The 14,301-nt window shown below is 41.6% G+C and overlaps 3 protein-coding genes across 3 annotated transcripts; 2 read left to right on the top strand and 1 right to left on the bottom strand.

The window, feature by feature from the left end:
• The first annotated feature begins 571 nt into the window (after positions 1-571).
• Positions 572-3,819, top strand: LOC109377370 (olfactory receptor 51E2). The gene is made up of 2 exons (XM_019633704.1): positions 572-830; positions 2,519-3,819. The coding sequence occupies exon 2, from the start codon at positions 2,569-2,571 to the stop codon at positions 3,529-3,531; it is 963 nt and encodes a 320-aa protein (XP_019489249.1). The 5' UTR covers positions 572-830; positions 2,519-2,568; the 3' UTR covers positions 3,532-3,819.
• Positions 3,820-8,518: 4,699 nt separating this feature from the next.
• LOC109377369 (olfactory receptor 51E1) lies at positions 8,519-9,579 on the bottom strand. Its single transcript, XM_019633703.1, has one exon. It carries the CDS (start codon positions 9,559-9,561, stop codon positions 8,608-8,610), a length of 954 nt encoding a protein of 317 aa, XP_019489248.1. The 5' UTR covers positions 9,562-9,579; the 3' UTR covers positions 8,519-8,607.
• A 514-nt stretch (positions 9,580-10,093) lies between these two features.
• On the top strand, positions 10,094-11,123 carry LOC109377373 (olfactory receptor 51I2-like). The gene has a single exon (XM_019633707.1). The coding sequence runs from the start codon at positions 10,094-10,096 to the stop codon at positions 11,054-11,056; it is 963 nt and encodes a 320-aa protein (XP_019489252.1). The 3' UTR covers positions 11,057-11,123.
• Positions 11,124-14,301: the final 3,178 nt, after the last annotated feature.

Genomic DNA, 14,301 nt, shown 5'->3' with positions numbered 1-14,301 from the left:
ATAACACCAACAAGTCTACTACCCATCTGACACTGTACATAGCTATTACAATACTATTGACTATATTTCCTATGTTGTACTTTACATCCCATGAAAAAAAAAATATATATATATATATATATATATATATATTAATTATAGTTGACATTCAATATTATTATCATATTAGTTTCAGGTGTACAGTGCAGTGGTAGGCATTTATATAATTTATGAAGTGATTCCCCCTGATAAGCCTAGTACCCGCCTGACACCGTACATAGTTTTTACATTATTGACTGTATTCTCCGTACTGTTTTTCACATCCCCATGACTATTTTGTGACTACCAATTTGTACTTCCTAGCCCCTTCACCTTTCTCACCCACCCTCCCAACCCCCTCCTATCTATCAACCATCAGTTTGTTCTCTGTATCTATGAGTCTATTTCTGTTTTGTTTGCTCATTTATTCTGTTCTTTAGTTTCCACATATAAGTGAGATCATATGGTATTTGTCTTTCTCAGATATCTCATCTATTCTTTATCTGTAACACAGGTGCAATAAAGAGTGGCTTCCGTACATCAAGGTCTGTTCCATCAACTGAAAAAAAAGATGGGAAAAGAAAGCTAAAGAAATGCATCCCTTTATTTTGAATGATGGGGTTATGTTTTTTGGTACCCTTCTTGGTTTATAAAGAGGATATGAACTCCTAGAGCCCAAGGACATACTACATATGCATGTTGGCTAGTGTGCTGGGCAGAGTCACTAATGAGGAAAAGCACCGACTGTGACTGACTGTGGGACTACGAGTTCCTGGAAGAGTGGAGATAATTGTGGAGAGAGCCCTGTGCGGGTAAGTGTGGGGGTAACAGCAGAGACATTGGGCCCTTTGTGATTGCCCCTCCCTCCAGACAGAAACAGTGGGAAGCCTGTGGGAGTGACAAAGAGGACTTGGAAATATTGTCCCCTGTCTGCCATGCCCCTGGGGCCTCAGTCCATGCTCCAACAAGCTGTTTTCATGTGCCTCCTGGGCAGCATTATAAATAAGCCTGTGCCTGAAAGGGCAAGCCATTTCCAACTGCTCCCTCCAGTAAGACTGCACTCTTTTCAAGTGAGTAAAGCCTCACCTGGGGTTGGGCAGCCCAAACTCCTGCCATCCAAAGGAACGTTAAAGACCCCACAAACAGCCTCATGGCAGGGCAGGAGGAAGCCCTTGTGTGCCACCCGCACTTGAAAGGGCTGAAAAAAGTGTCCCAAAGCATTAGCTGGCAGTCCAGAAAGGAGAGTGAGTATGAATGCAACAGCCACATTCAGACTCAAAGAGAAGCGGAAACTGGATCTAGACAGAGGTCACTTTAGGCAGAAGGCCAGGCAACATGGGAGAGAGACATGAGTTCTTCTGGGATAGGTAACTGGGGAGACAAGATGATGAACCAAAGCTTAGACTTCTATCAGCAAAGCAGAAAAGATGCTCTGTGGACAGTGGGGTCAGGACCGTACCTGACTCTGTGGCCAACACAGATGCTTATATCTGTAAGTGCTGAATGCAGTAGCACAGGCAAGAGGCCTTGAGAAAGGAGGAATATGTTACTCTGCTCCCCTTGCTACCCTCCATGCCTGCCCTTTTCTTTACCTGGGCCCCATTTCTCTTAGACACAGAGATCCAGTCAACTGGCCTCCCCCCAGGGATGTTTCCTTAGAATTCCACAGCCTGATTTGTTTGGATATCTGAAGCTCTCTCTCCAAACTCTCTATGATAGATGTTTGGATGTATACAAAATACAAGCTATCTGTTATTGCATTGAAGGATGCAGTTATCTGCCTCTGAAAAGGGCTTTTTATTCTCTAACAGCAGCTGGGGTCCAAAGTTGGGATCTGTATTTGTCAAGGAGTGTAGCCGTTATGTCTTTGCACAAGTTCTACAACTTATCCCAAACCTTTAATAATTTGATTATTTGTCTATCTTCCACCCTAGGAAGGGCATCTGAAGGGCAAAAGATGTTTGTTTAACCTCTGTATCGGCAACATCTAACAAATAGCCTTGTATACAGTTGGTCATATAAACAAATGTTTATGTAATAAATGAATAATTGAAGGAAAGGAGGGGAGAGGAGAGTAGAAGAGAGGAGAGGAGAGGGGAGCAGAGGAGAGGGGAGCAGAGGAGAGGAGGACACAGCTTTATCTGGAAGGGGTTCCCAACAGAGTACCTCTTAACACCTGTCTGAAAAAACAACCACCCAGTATCCATACAATAAAGGTATGGACCAGGAGAAGTTTGAGGGAACTTGGGAAGAGTACATTTGGGGATAAGTATTGTTTTTTCCAGGTTCCCTTTTAAAAATGGAAATGGTCCTTGAAAGTAGTGATTGATAAATGAATCTGAGCTGTCCCTTTCCCCTTTGGAAGAAGGCTTCAGAGCTTATGAGAGAGCCTAAATGGCTTGGAAGAGGGAGGAGAGAGTAGGGGAAGAAAAGTTAAGGTGCTTTTCAGTTGTCAGGTTTCCAGGACTGGCCTCTCTGACTGTGCTCCATGTCCTAGCAGGCTACCAGTGTGACCTTGCCCTCTCCAGTACCCCCTTCTCGGAGCCAGCTATGACTTCCTGCAACTTCACACATGCCACCTTTGTGCTTATTGGTATCCCAGGATTTGAAGAAGCCCATTTCTGGATCGGTTTCCCCTTGCTTTCAATGTATGCTGTGGCTGTGTTTGGAAACTGCATCGTGGTCTTCATCGTAAGGACGGAGCGCACCCTGCATGCTCCCATGTACCTCTTCCTCTGCATGCTGGCAGCCATTGACCTGGCCTTGTCCACAGCCACCATGCCCAAGATCCTCGCCCTCTTCTGGTTTGATTCCCGGGAGATTACCTTTGATGCCTGCATAGCCCAGATGTTCTTTATTCACGCTCTCTCAGCCATTGAGTCTACCATCCTGCTGGCCATGGCCTTTGACCGTTATATAGCCATCTGCCACCCACTGCGGCATGCTGCAGTGCTCAACAATACAGTAACAGCCCAGATTTGCATGGTGGCCATGGCCCGTGGGTCCCTCTTCTTTATCCCACTGCCTCTGCTCATCAAGCGGCTGGCCTTCTGCCATTCCAATGTGCTCTCACACTCCTATTGTGTACACCAGGATGTGATGAAGTTGGCCTATGCAGATACGTTGCCCAATGTGATCTATGGTCTAACTGCCATTCTGCTGATCATGGGTGTGGATGTCCTGTTCATCTCCTTGTCCTATGTTCTGATTATACGAACAGTTCTACAACTGCCTTCCAAGTCAGAGCGGGCCAAGGCCTTTGGAAACTGTGTGTCACACATCAGTGTGGTATTGGCCTTCTATGTGCCTCTCATTGGCCTCTCAGTGGTGCACCGTTTTGGAAACAGCCTTGATCCCATTGTGCATGTTCTTATGGGTGATGTCTATCTACTTCTACCCCCTGTGATCAATCCCATCATCTATGGTGCCAAAACCAAACAGATCAGAACACGAGTGCTAGCTATGTTCAAGATCAACTGTGACAAAGACCTTCAGGCTGTGGGAGGCAGGTGACCCTTACCACTCCACTTTTCCTTATCCTTAACGGTTTGATGTAATGATTTCCTAATGCTAGCTTAATTCCCATTGCCTATAAGCATATCAATGCTTTTCTCTGGTTTGACTTCTAAATTCTGCCTCTGCTTGGGGTGAAATTGGGGGAGGTATCATGATTCCCTTCCATAGGTGAAAATGTTATTCATATCCTTATTATATAAAAAGTTTATATTAGAAAATCCACCAATGCACCAATAAGTAGTAAAAGAACATAAAAAGAGTGACAAAAAATATGATTGGCTTTGAAACAGGGAAAAAAATTATTCCATATAACTAGTAATCAAAAAAANCACTTTCACCACCACCCCCAAACATAGTACATATCTGTTTATTTATTTTCTCATTTTCCCATTGCAAGGTAAAGTCTTTAACAATAAGAACTATGTTTCATGCATGCTGTCCTCCAGACCCTAAAACAAAACCTGCCACATAGTGAAAATAATAAAATATCTGATGACCTGGTTCTACTTACCTCTCAAGCCTTATTGCTTTCCCTCCATGTACAGCAAACAACTTGCATTTCCTTAACCCTGATTACTGTAGCTCACCTTCAAGCCTTCCACAAGCTATTACCTCTAGCTATAGTACTCTCACTCACTCCCTTCTCCTGACTTGGAAGTGGCTTTTCTTCAGAGACTTTTTCCTGACTTCTCAAGTCTGTCTGGTGTCCTTTCCAGGTGTTCCTGCAGCACCGTGTGCTTCTTTCTCATGCGTGGTATTCCTGTTCAGAATCTACTGTAACCATCTCTCCACAACAGACTCTGTGCCCACTTCTCAAGACCAGGGACCATGTCTTATTCACTGTTGGAAATAAGTGAGAAAGTTCAGATGATATGGACGTAAAGACTGGATGTTTGTTTGTTTGTTTTGTTTGTTTGTTTGTTTCAACACATGACATAAGATAGAGCATGGAAAGAGGGAAGAGAGAAAGAGAAAGAGTGGCATGGGCTAGAGAAGAAGGATGGGGTACTCAGAGCCCTAAAAATGGGAAAGGAAAGAAGGAACTTCAGTCTCAAGAACCAGATAGCCAACATGTTCACACTACTTCTACAGATGTTTCTCTCCCACCTCACCCCACACACGCTAATGTAAAAACAGCCCCACTGTCCAACAATCCTGGAAAGTTGTAAGCTGCATCCCCAGGGAGTGGGTAATTTGGACACTTCTGGAATGGGTGGCTTGCAGAACAAATGTCATGTCCTGACTAAGGTGGACAAGCTCACAATAAATTTGAGACTTCTTAAAAGCTAGAGCAGTAGTAGACACTGGACCGCTGTTGTGGCTATTTGAATTCAGAGTCCAAGTAAAAACCCTTAAATGTCCTGTAGGTCCTATAAGGCACTATATGATTTAATTCCCATCACCTCTCTGGTTCCACCTCCCTACTACTTCTCCCCCTTGATTCTCTGCTCAGGCACACTGGCCTCCTTGTTGCCCTAAACTACCAGATACGCTTCCTTCTCAGGAACTGTATTTGTAGTTTCTGTATCTTCCTGGAATGGCCTTCCTCAAAGAGCTCCATAGATATATTTCTCACTCCCTTCAGGCTTCTCCTCAGATGTCTCCATTATATGAGGACTTCCCTGGCAACTTCATTTAAAACTGCAAATGCCCCCTTAATATTTATCTGTTCCCATCTTTCCTTTATTTTTTCTCCTTAACATGACTCAACATCCTATTTGGTTTTTCATATTAACTCCATTTATTGTCTGTCTCCCTCACTAAAATGTACACTCCATGAGGTTGGGAGTTTTGGCTTTGATTTTGGTTTGGGTTTGAGTTTTTTGTCTATTTTTCTTAATACATTGTAAACTTTTGATAAATATTTGTTGAATGTGAGTGAATAAAGAGTCAGAATACCTGGTTCTCCAACCAATATTATCACTAATTTACTATGTGACCTAAGGCAAAAAGCCTTTATCTCAGTTATTATTTTTTTAATTAGTTTCAGATGCACAAAACAACAGAATGATTAGACACTTATACCCCTCACAAAGTGATAACACCAACAAGTCTACTACCCATCTGACACTGTACATAGCTATTACAATACTATTGACTATATTTCCTATGTTGTACTTTACATCCCATGAANATGCAATGTGATGTTTTGATATACTTAAACATTGTGAAATGATTACCACAATCGAGCTAATTAACATATCCATTACCTCACAGAGTTACCATTTTTGTGTGTGTGGTAAGAGCCTTTGAGATCTACTTTCTTAGCAAACATGAGTACATTACTATTAACTGTAGTCACCAAGATATACATTATTAGGTTTTTAGAGCTTATCATTTTATAACAGAAAATATATACCCTCCCTTCGATTAACATTTCCCCTTTTTCCCCACCCTTCAGCCCCTGGTAACCAGGGTTCTACTCTCTGTTGATGAGTTCAGCATTATTATTATTATTATTATCATTATTATATTATATTCAGCTTTATCATTATTAGTTTCAGGTGAAATGGTAGGGCCAGAGGCAGGAATATTCAAACAAAGGCAATGGGGAGCGTAAAAGGATGCCCATGTAAAAGACGTATGATGACGATCTTTGTCCAGAACCTACCCTAACTTACAGCCAAATCTGAAAGAGGCAGCCTCTCCCTCTCGTTCTAGTCCTTAACTCCAGGCCCTTCCAACAACCCAGTGTGTGTGTGTGTGTGTGTGTGTGTCACACGCGCACATACACACACACACACACACACACACACACTCACAAAACATTTAAGTCATTTAGAATTAAAGCCATGAAACTTTATCCTGAGCATATTAATTATGATAGACCTGGAATACTTTCCAAAATATATAATAATACCTGCATCTGTAAAAGAAATGTAAAATGTGCCTGTCTGATTTATCTGTTTATTATTCATCTATCTATAAGTTTCTAGTAGGATTTCAAATATAAAACAGACACACACGTTCATCATATGCCCATACAGAAGCATGCACACAAACACTTACTAAAAATCTGAAAAAATAAACATGAAAATGCTAAAATAAACATGAAAATACTAACAATTTTTTAAGGTGACAAGTTTATTGGAGTTTTTATTATATTTTTTTCTTTCATATTTTCAGTGTCTATGATTTTTGTTTCCAGTGATCATATATTGATTTCCCAATAAGAAAAAAGAACATGTCTCTTTCTCTGTCTTTCATTCTGTCTCTCTCAATCCCAATGTCAGGTCCCTGCTGGGCAATGGGCTGATGATCTTCTGTTCAGTCCAAAATGACCAAAGCCTGCACTGACTGTAATTTATGCTCCTAGTTCTGCTGGCCATCACTCACGTGGGTATATCAGATTCCATACTGCTCACAATTTTAATCTTCTGGATTCCAGTCCAGAAAATCAGATATGCTCTCTACATGCCCCCTCTACTAAGTAATCCTGTGCTACTAGCAATGGCCAGAAAATTCTGGCTGGCCCTGCGCCATATTCTCTGCTATACTACCTGCTTCTTACATTCACCTACCTCTCTTTGGGTCTGACTAGCACTCCCACTGTGGGTGGTGGTCTCGTTTCTGGCCTGTACATTCCCACTGCCCTCCTGTCATGTCCATACGCCCTCCTTCCCACTCTTCTTTCTCCTGGAAGTGCTGTGCCTGGCTTGTGGGACTCCTGGATGGATCTCTGGGACCATACTTATGCTAAGTACAGCTGGCAGGGGTACAGGCTTTATTGGTCTCCCCTATGGTCTTCTTCTCTGAGCACTGATACTGTGGGCTGCACCTATAGGGGTTGTATGGTGTCCACTTATATGCTCTACTCAGTTCCATTCCAGTGGACCCATTTTTCCTTTAGCTTTGCTTCATGGCTAGCCCCACGGGCCACTGGCCTTGTCCAGTCTCATGATGGTTCCTGCTCTTGACTCCCTGGTCTGTGATAGACCTGTCAATTCTTACATGAGTTTCTAGGTGCTCTCAACTGCACCGCTCCATAAAGGGTCTCTCTAGATATCCAGTGCTAATCATACTATTTCTCAAACTAGACACTATTTGGGAATACACTCCAGCTGCTACTGCACAAGTACAGTGTCAAATGGTTCCGGAAATGATAGGATCAAAGCCATCAGCAACATTAGCAGGAAACTCCTAAATATAGTATTGGATGAATGAGAAAGGAAATAATACCCCTCCTAAAAATGCAAGACCCTGGATATGTTTAACGCACTACCCTACTGGTCTCTCTAACATTCCTCTACACAATATGGAATTGGGCATCAAAAGACATAATTTTGTGTATGTGACCGCATGTAATTCACTGGTCCCCATTAAATATCAATTTCCCCATAGGCACAATGGGGGTTCTAATCATATTCCTGCCTAAATCAAAATGTTAATAAGAAAATTAAATAAGGAAAAATGTCCATGGACTGTGAAAAATCTCAGAACAGAGTATGTCATCTTTCATTAATGTAGGTAACAATAGTCTTTTCATGGTTTTATTTCCAATCCACTTCTTAAGGGCTGGTACCTAAAAGAAAAGAAATTATTTATTCTCTATGGAGATCATTTTGAAGAAGGAAATCCATGTGTATATCTCTTCCTGAGATCCAATATGGTTTGAGATTCTGAGGAGAAAAATCATAGTTTTAAGCCAAATGATCTGATTGTGTTGTATTATTGTATTTATTTTAATTTTTCACTCTTAAGCCTTTGGTAAATGTTCTTTAGATGTACAACCCTTATCTCAGAATGCTATGGACTATCAGTGCAAGCAATTTTGAGATTTGCACTGAATGGTTAAATGGGAAATAATAACCCTCCAACCACAACCACCTCAGGGTTTTCAATAATTATATATAAAGAGAAGAACTAAAGGGGAAAACAATATTCAAAAATGGGGATTGGGAGTATACAGTTTTGCTGCCCCTATCCACATGGAGATTCTCCAACCAGTTTTGTCTTTGACGGATCAGTTGTGTTTTTATTAAGGTTTTTCCCCCTAATGCTGTCTTCCAAAATATTGATATTAAAATCTCAATTAAAGGACTTTGAATGAAAAAGAAATTTGATCACTGACACCTAGGGATCTGAAGTATGGGTGGTCACATGAAAAAGACGAAGGATGCGCTGCCGGATCTCCTTTGTCTTCACTCCATAGACAATAGGGTTAAGCACAGGAGGAATAAGCAGGTAGATGTTGGCCATGATGACGGGCAGGAGGGGATCATGCCGCTTGCCAAAACGGTGCACCATAGACAATCCAATGAACGGTACATAGAATATGAAAACAGCACACACATGGGAGACACAAGTGCCAAATGCCTTTGTCTGGGCTTCACGTGTCAAGCCCAACACAGTCTTGAGGATAAGCAGATATGACAAGGAGATGAGAAGTGAGTCAAGGCCAATGGCAGAGATGATGACGATGAGGCCATAGATCACATTGACACGAATGTCAGCACAGGCCAGCTTCATGACATCTTGGTGTAGGCAGTAGGAATGGGAAAGAATATTGGAGCGGCAGAAAGGCAGCCGTTTGATGAAGACAGGCAGGGGTGCCATAAGTGCAGCACCCCGTACCACAGCAGCCAAACCAATCTTGGTAACACGAGGCAATGTTAGCACAGTAGTATGGCGTAGTGGGTGGCAGATGGCCACGTAGCGGTCAAAAGCCATGGCCAGAAGTACTGTGGACTCCATGCCAGATAAAGAGTGGATGGCAAACATCTGTAGCAGACAAGCATCAAACTGGATGGTAGTAGAATTGAACCAGAAGATGGCCATCATTTTGGGCATGGATGAAGTGGAGATGAGGACATCAAGGCCAGAAAGCATGCAAAGAAAGATATACATGGGTTCATGTAGGCTGGGCTCAGTCCGCACAATGTAGATGATTGTCAAGTTACCTAGAACAGCAATAAAGTAGAGGGAGCACAATGGAAAGGCCAACCAGAACTGAGCTTCTTCCAAGCCTGGGAGGCCTATTAGAATGAAATGTGTAGCACTGGATTCATTGCCATTAGAGCCCACCATGGTGAAGAAGCTGAGCTGTGACCAATGCTGGGNCTCCTATGTTCTGGTATTAGCTACCTTTAAAGGGTTTGTTTGCTTATTTATTTATTTGTATTGGGATTTAAAGGCAAATCCTAGAAAAGTAACGATAATAAGCCCGTGCTGTCAACACTTCAGTCTTCTATAGTCAGTTTGCAATTTATTTCTAGGAGGTCATTATTTACTGTTTAAAACAGGGTGGTTTTAATTAGGCTCTTTAGGATCATCTCACTTTTTTTTTTAAAGTCATTGTTTTCTTCAATGTGTGAAGAGATCAGGGTTTCACACTATGAAATGATACTCTTATAGTCAACAGATTTAAAATATAGCTATTCTCTAGTTTGCTTTTAAATAGAGTGTTTTTTAAATCTCCTTTGCCTTTTATATTTGCTATTGTGTGCGAACCCATGTCATTCAATATCAGAACTGGTATTTTTTCCAATAATTCTGTCTTCTTACTTTTCTGCCCAGATTGAGGTCACATCTTTCTGAAGACCTCGTCTGCCTTCCAGGGATGCCCCTTCCCCAGTCCTATGTCAACCTCTCCTTCTTCCAGCCACCTGCTTTCATGATGATCGGCATCCCAGGGCTGGAGGCCATTCATGGCTGGACCGCCATTCCTTTCTCCTCCCTGTACACAGTGGCTCTCACTGGAAACTGCTTGATCCTTCTGGCTGTGAAGAGGACTACCAGCCTGCACCAGCCCATGTACTACTTCCTGTCCATGCTGGCCCTCACAGATGTGGGACTCACCTTGTCCACCATGCCCACCACCCTAGCTGTGCTCTGGTTTGATCATCGTCTCATTGGCTTCAATGCCTGCCTGGTCCAGATGTTCTTCCTCCACTTCTTCTCTGTGGTAGAGTCCTCAGTGCTCCTGGCCATGTCATTTGACCGCTTTGTGGCCATCTCCAACCCCCTGCGCTATGCAGCTGTCCTCACCAATAATGTCATCATCAGGATTGGACTGGCCATTGTGGCTAGAGCCACTGTGTTCCTCTTCCCAGTACCCTTCTTACTGAAGCGACTGAACTTTTGCCCTGGCAAGATCCTTCTGTCCCATTCATTCTGTTTCCATGCAGATGTCATGAAACAAGCCTGTGCTGACATTACTGTCAACATCTTTTATGGGCTGTATGTAGTTATGTCCACAGTGGGTGTAGATTCCTTGCTTATTGTCCTATCTTATACCCTTATTCTTCATACAGTGATGGGTCTAGCCTCTCCCAGGGAGTGCATCCGGGCCCTCAACACTTGCATTTCTCATATCTTGGCTGTTCTGGTTTTCTACATCCCAGTGATAGGTGTGTCCATGGTCCACCGTTTTGGAAGGCACCTACCTCACATTGTACATTCTCTTATTGCCTATGTGTACCTGGTGGTGCCCCCTGTACTTAATCCCATCATCTACAGTGTGAAATCCAAGCCCATCAGGGAGGCCATGTTCAGAGTGCTGAAGGAAAAGAGGCAAGGCTGATGAAACCAAGGAACAACCACAGAAGCTGAGGGAAAACATGGCTAAACAGTCATAGCTTGTGTCAAGAAAGAAGAAAGAGAAAGAAAGAAAGAAAGAAAGAAAGAAAGAAAGAAAAAAGAGTAAAAAGCTGAGGTGAGGAATTATTTGGTGTGCTTGTGAAGAGGTGAGTAGTCATATGTGGCTCAGAATAATCTGTGTACGTGTTGGAGGGAGAAAACGAGATGAGCTAGAAATGGTGGGCAATGGTGAGATTTCTGGGGGTCTTTCAGACCTGATTGAAACATTTGTCTTTTGCTCTTTGCTTAAAAGTCAGCCACAGAAAAGCTATTACAATGCAAAATGTTACACCATCTTAACTCTGTATTACAGTTTAGAAAGGTGAAAGTGGAGAAAAAGAATGCAAGGAAACCATTTAGGAGGCTGTTCTAATAGTCTAAGAAAAAGAGAATGGAAGGTAAAATTAAGTCAGTGTCACCAATAATGGAAAAGAATAGATATATTTTTTAAAAATTGTGTCTCTACGTTTCCTTCTCTGTCCTCTGAAAGTCCCTGGAAACAAAGACATCAGTAGCAATAGGCAGANCTCTCTCTCTCCAGTACCAGGATTAAGGTTGAGGGATGGGAAACAAGGAGGGAATGTGGTGGATGAGGGAAGTAGGATTTAAATGGGATTCAGATAGGATTGAAATGACTGATCTTATGCATTAAAGGAGGAAGGCCAACAGAAAGGCCACAGTTTTTAAAGTTGTTCCAGGAAATGTGATTGCATTCTAGAAGGTGACAAACCAAAGTGGGGTTATAGCCATTGCTTATTCCTGGTCACACAGACCAGGGTCCTGGGAGAATGTTTGCAGCCTGGTTCCCATTGATAGGGAAGGGCTTCCAGGAAGAGACCTCTGGGTACTTTGGGAGCTGAGTTAACTCACAGAGGTGGTCCCAGGCAGCCCCTGCTATGAGAGGTCTCTAGGTCTCAGGCAACTGTTCACTGCAGTGAGCATATCTTTCCCAGTGAAAAAGTGTCTCCAGGGACTGAGGACCATAAAAACACTGCCTTGTTCCCAGCCATGTTTGTGTTGGCCTGGTCAGTGTAGGGTACCGGTTTAGGTAGCCAATTTCCCTTGAGAGCCAATTCCCCCGGTAATTTCATTTAGCCCCCATCTCTGAGCCCAAACTGGATTGACAAGAAATAAGAACAGAATACAAGTTTGTCTGTTTCTGGGGAGAGAGATTTCCCCAGGTTTTTTTTATTATTTGGAAGGAAAGATTTACTGTCAGTACATATTTATGACCAGGGATTACCAGCATCACATATTTGAGATTCTTTCCAACGATGATCACCACCAATTCTCCCAGCTTGTGACAAAATTCATGCCCCATGTTTATTTCTTTTATATCATTCAATGTTAAACATCCAAGAATCACTTACAATGTTCCAGGCCCTGTAAAAGGTGAAGAGAATATGAAAATAAACAATAGTGGTTATATAGTGGGTGTCAGACACCATCCAAAAGACAAGAAATAAAAAGTGTTGGGCGGTCGGGTGNATTAAAATTAACAATGGAAAAGGAGATTGTGTTGAAACCTATATTTTTGAACATCGCAACTCATGGTATATTGGCAATATGTAGCAGGATCTTTTTTAAAGTTATATGTTTTAATGTTGAAATCTCATTTTTAGAAATGTATCTTACTTAATAAAATAGCCCTAAGTGCAGAAAACAGGTATTTCATAAAATATGTTAGTTATACCACTATTTAGAGTAATCACATATTAGAAATCCTATGGCATAATACATAAAAGTAAGGAATAATCTACTCAAGCTTGGTCCATTTACTTAATGGAATATTATGTGGAATAATCCATATTGAAGGAACATTATGTGGCCTTGAAATTCTCTGCTATAAAATGAAACATAATTATAATGTTGAGAAAAACAATAAAAACACATGATTAAAACTAACTTGAAAAACAAACTATGCCTTGAAGGAAATGTGCTCAAATTCCTACTGACTTACTTTTGTTCCTACTTTCTAAATTTCTTTATTATGGAGGTCTTGTTTACTTGATATGCACAACTTTTAAAATGGGGAAAATGGAACTGATAATTTACATTAACTAGAGATTGTCAAAGACCTCTGTTTGTTCACTATGCATTACCTGGGAATTTATCTAAGCCTTAAATAATAATGCCAATGAACATATTTGAGTGCTTACAATATTCCAGACACTAAGATAAGTGTTTTACAGGTTTTATCAGACCTTCACAACAACTTTATTCATACAACTGTAAAGATGCTGAATACATCTTTTCTCAACCTCTGATGAGAAGCTGAAACCTGATTATAGCCATTGGGCCTATGTGTTTCCTCAGTGGCTTCACTGACCAAATCTTGGGTGCAGGACTTATGTGGATAAACCACGCAGGAAACTCCAACTTGTGGGCTCTCTCTTAAAAGGAGGGAACCTCAAATACTTAACCTCTCTCCTGGAGAAAGGCCCTCCTAGCAAAAGAAGCCTGACAAGTAAGTTGTGAACTTGTTGCAACAATGTTGTTAAACTTTTTTGATATCAAAAGGGATTATTCATTATGAATTTGTACCAACTGGACAAACAGTTAACCAAGTTTACTATTTGAAAATGCTGAAAAGGCTGTGTGAAAAAGTTAGATGAAAATGACCTGAACTTTTCACCAACAATTCATGGCTCTTGCATCAAGACAATGCACCAGCTCACACAACACTGTCTGTGAGGGAGTTTTTAGCCAGTAAACAAACAAATGTATTGGAACACCCTTCCTACTCACCTGATCTGGCCTCCAATGACTTTTTTCTTTACCTGAAGATGAAGGAAATATTGAAAGGAAGACATTTTGATGACATTCAGGGCATCAAGAGTAAAATGACAGCTCTGATGGCCATTCCAGAAAGAGTTCCAAAATTTCTTTGAAGGGTGGACTAGGTGCTGGCATCGGTGCATAGCTTCCCAAGGGAGTACTTTGAAGGTGACCATAGTGATATTCAGCAATGAGGTATGTAGCAGTTTTCCTAGGATGATTTTGTGAACTTAATTATCAGACTGCATATGTATCTGCAAACATCAAATTGTGATTCCCTACTCAGAGCAGTAAAGTGGCCTCCATAGTCATGCAACTAATCAATGAAGAAAGACCAAGGCTGAAGGAAAGAGACAGAATGGAAGAAATTGGTAACTTCCCTAAAAAAACAAAGTGATGGATGCCCATGCT

Source organism: Hipposideros armiger, unplaced genomic scaffold (genome assembly GCF_001890085.2).
Source record: "Hipposideros armiger isolate ML-2016 unplaced genomic scaffold, ASM189008v1 scaffold_1377, whole genome shotgun sequence".
Classification (NCBI taxonomy): Eukaryota; Metazoa; Chordata; class Mammalia; order Chiroptera; family Hipposideridae; genus Hipposideros; species Hipposideros armiger.
The sequence above is the reverse complement of the archived record's forward strand: the minus strand, read 5'-3'. Positions and strand labels throughout refer to the sequence as shown.

Excerpts from the sequence above, each read along its gene's own strand:
- LOC109377370 (XM_019633704.1), top strand. The coding sequence starts at position 2,569 with ATGACTTCCTGCAACTTCACACATGCCACCTTTGTGCTTATTGGTATC.
- LOC109377373 (XM_019633707.1), top strand. The coding sequence starts at position 10,094 with ATGCCCCTTCCCCAGTCCTATGTCAACCTCTCCTTCTTCCAGCCACCT.
- LOC109377369 (XM_019633703.1), bottom strand. The coding sequence starts at position 9,561 with ATGGTGGGCTCTAATGGCAATGAATCCAGTGCTACACATTTCATTCTA.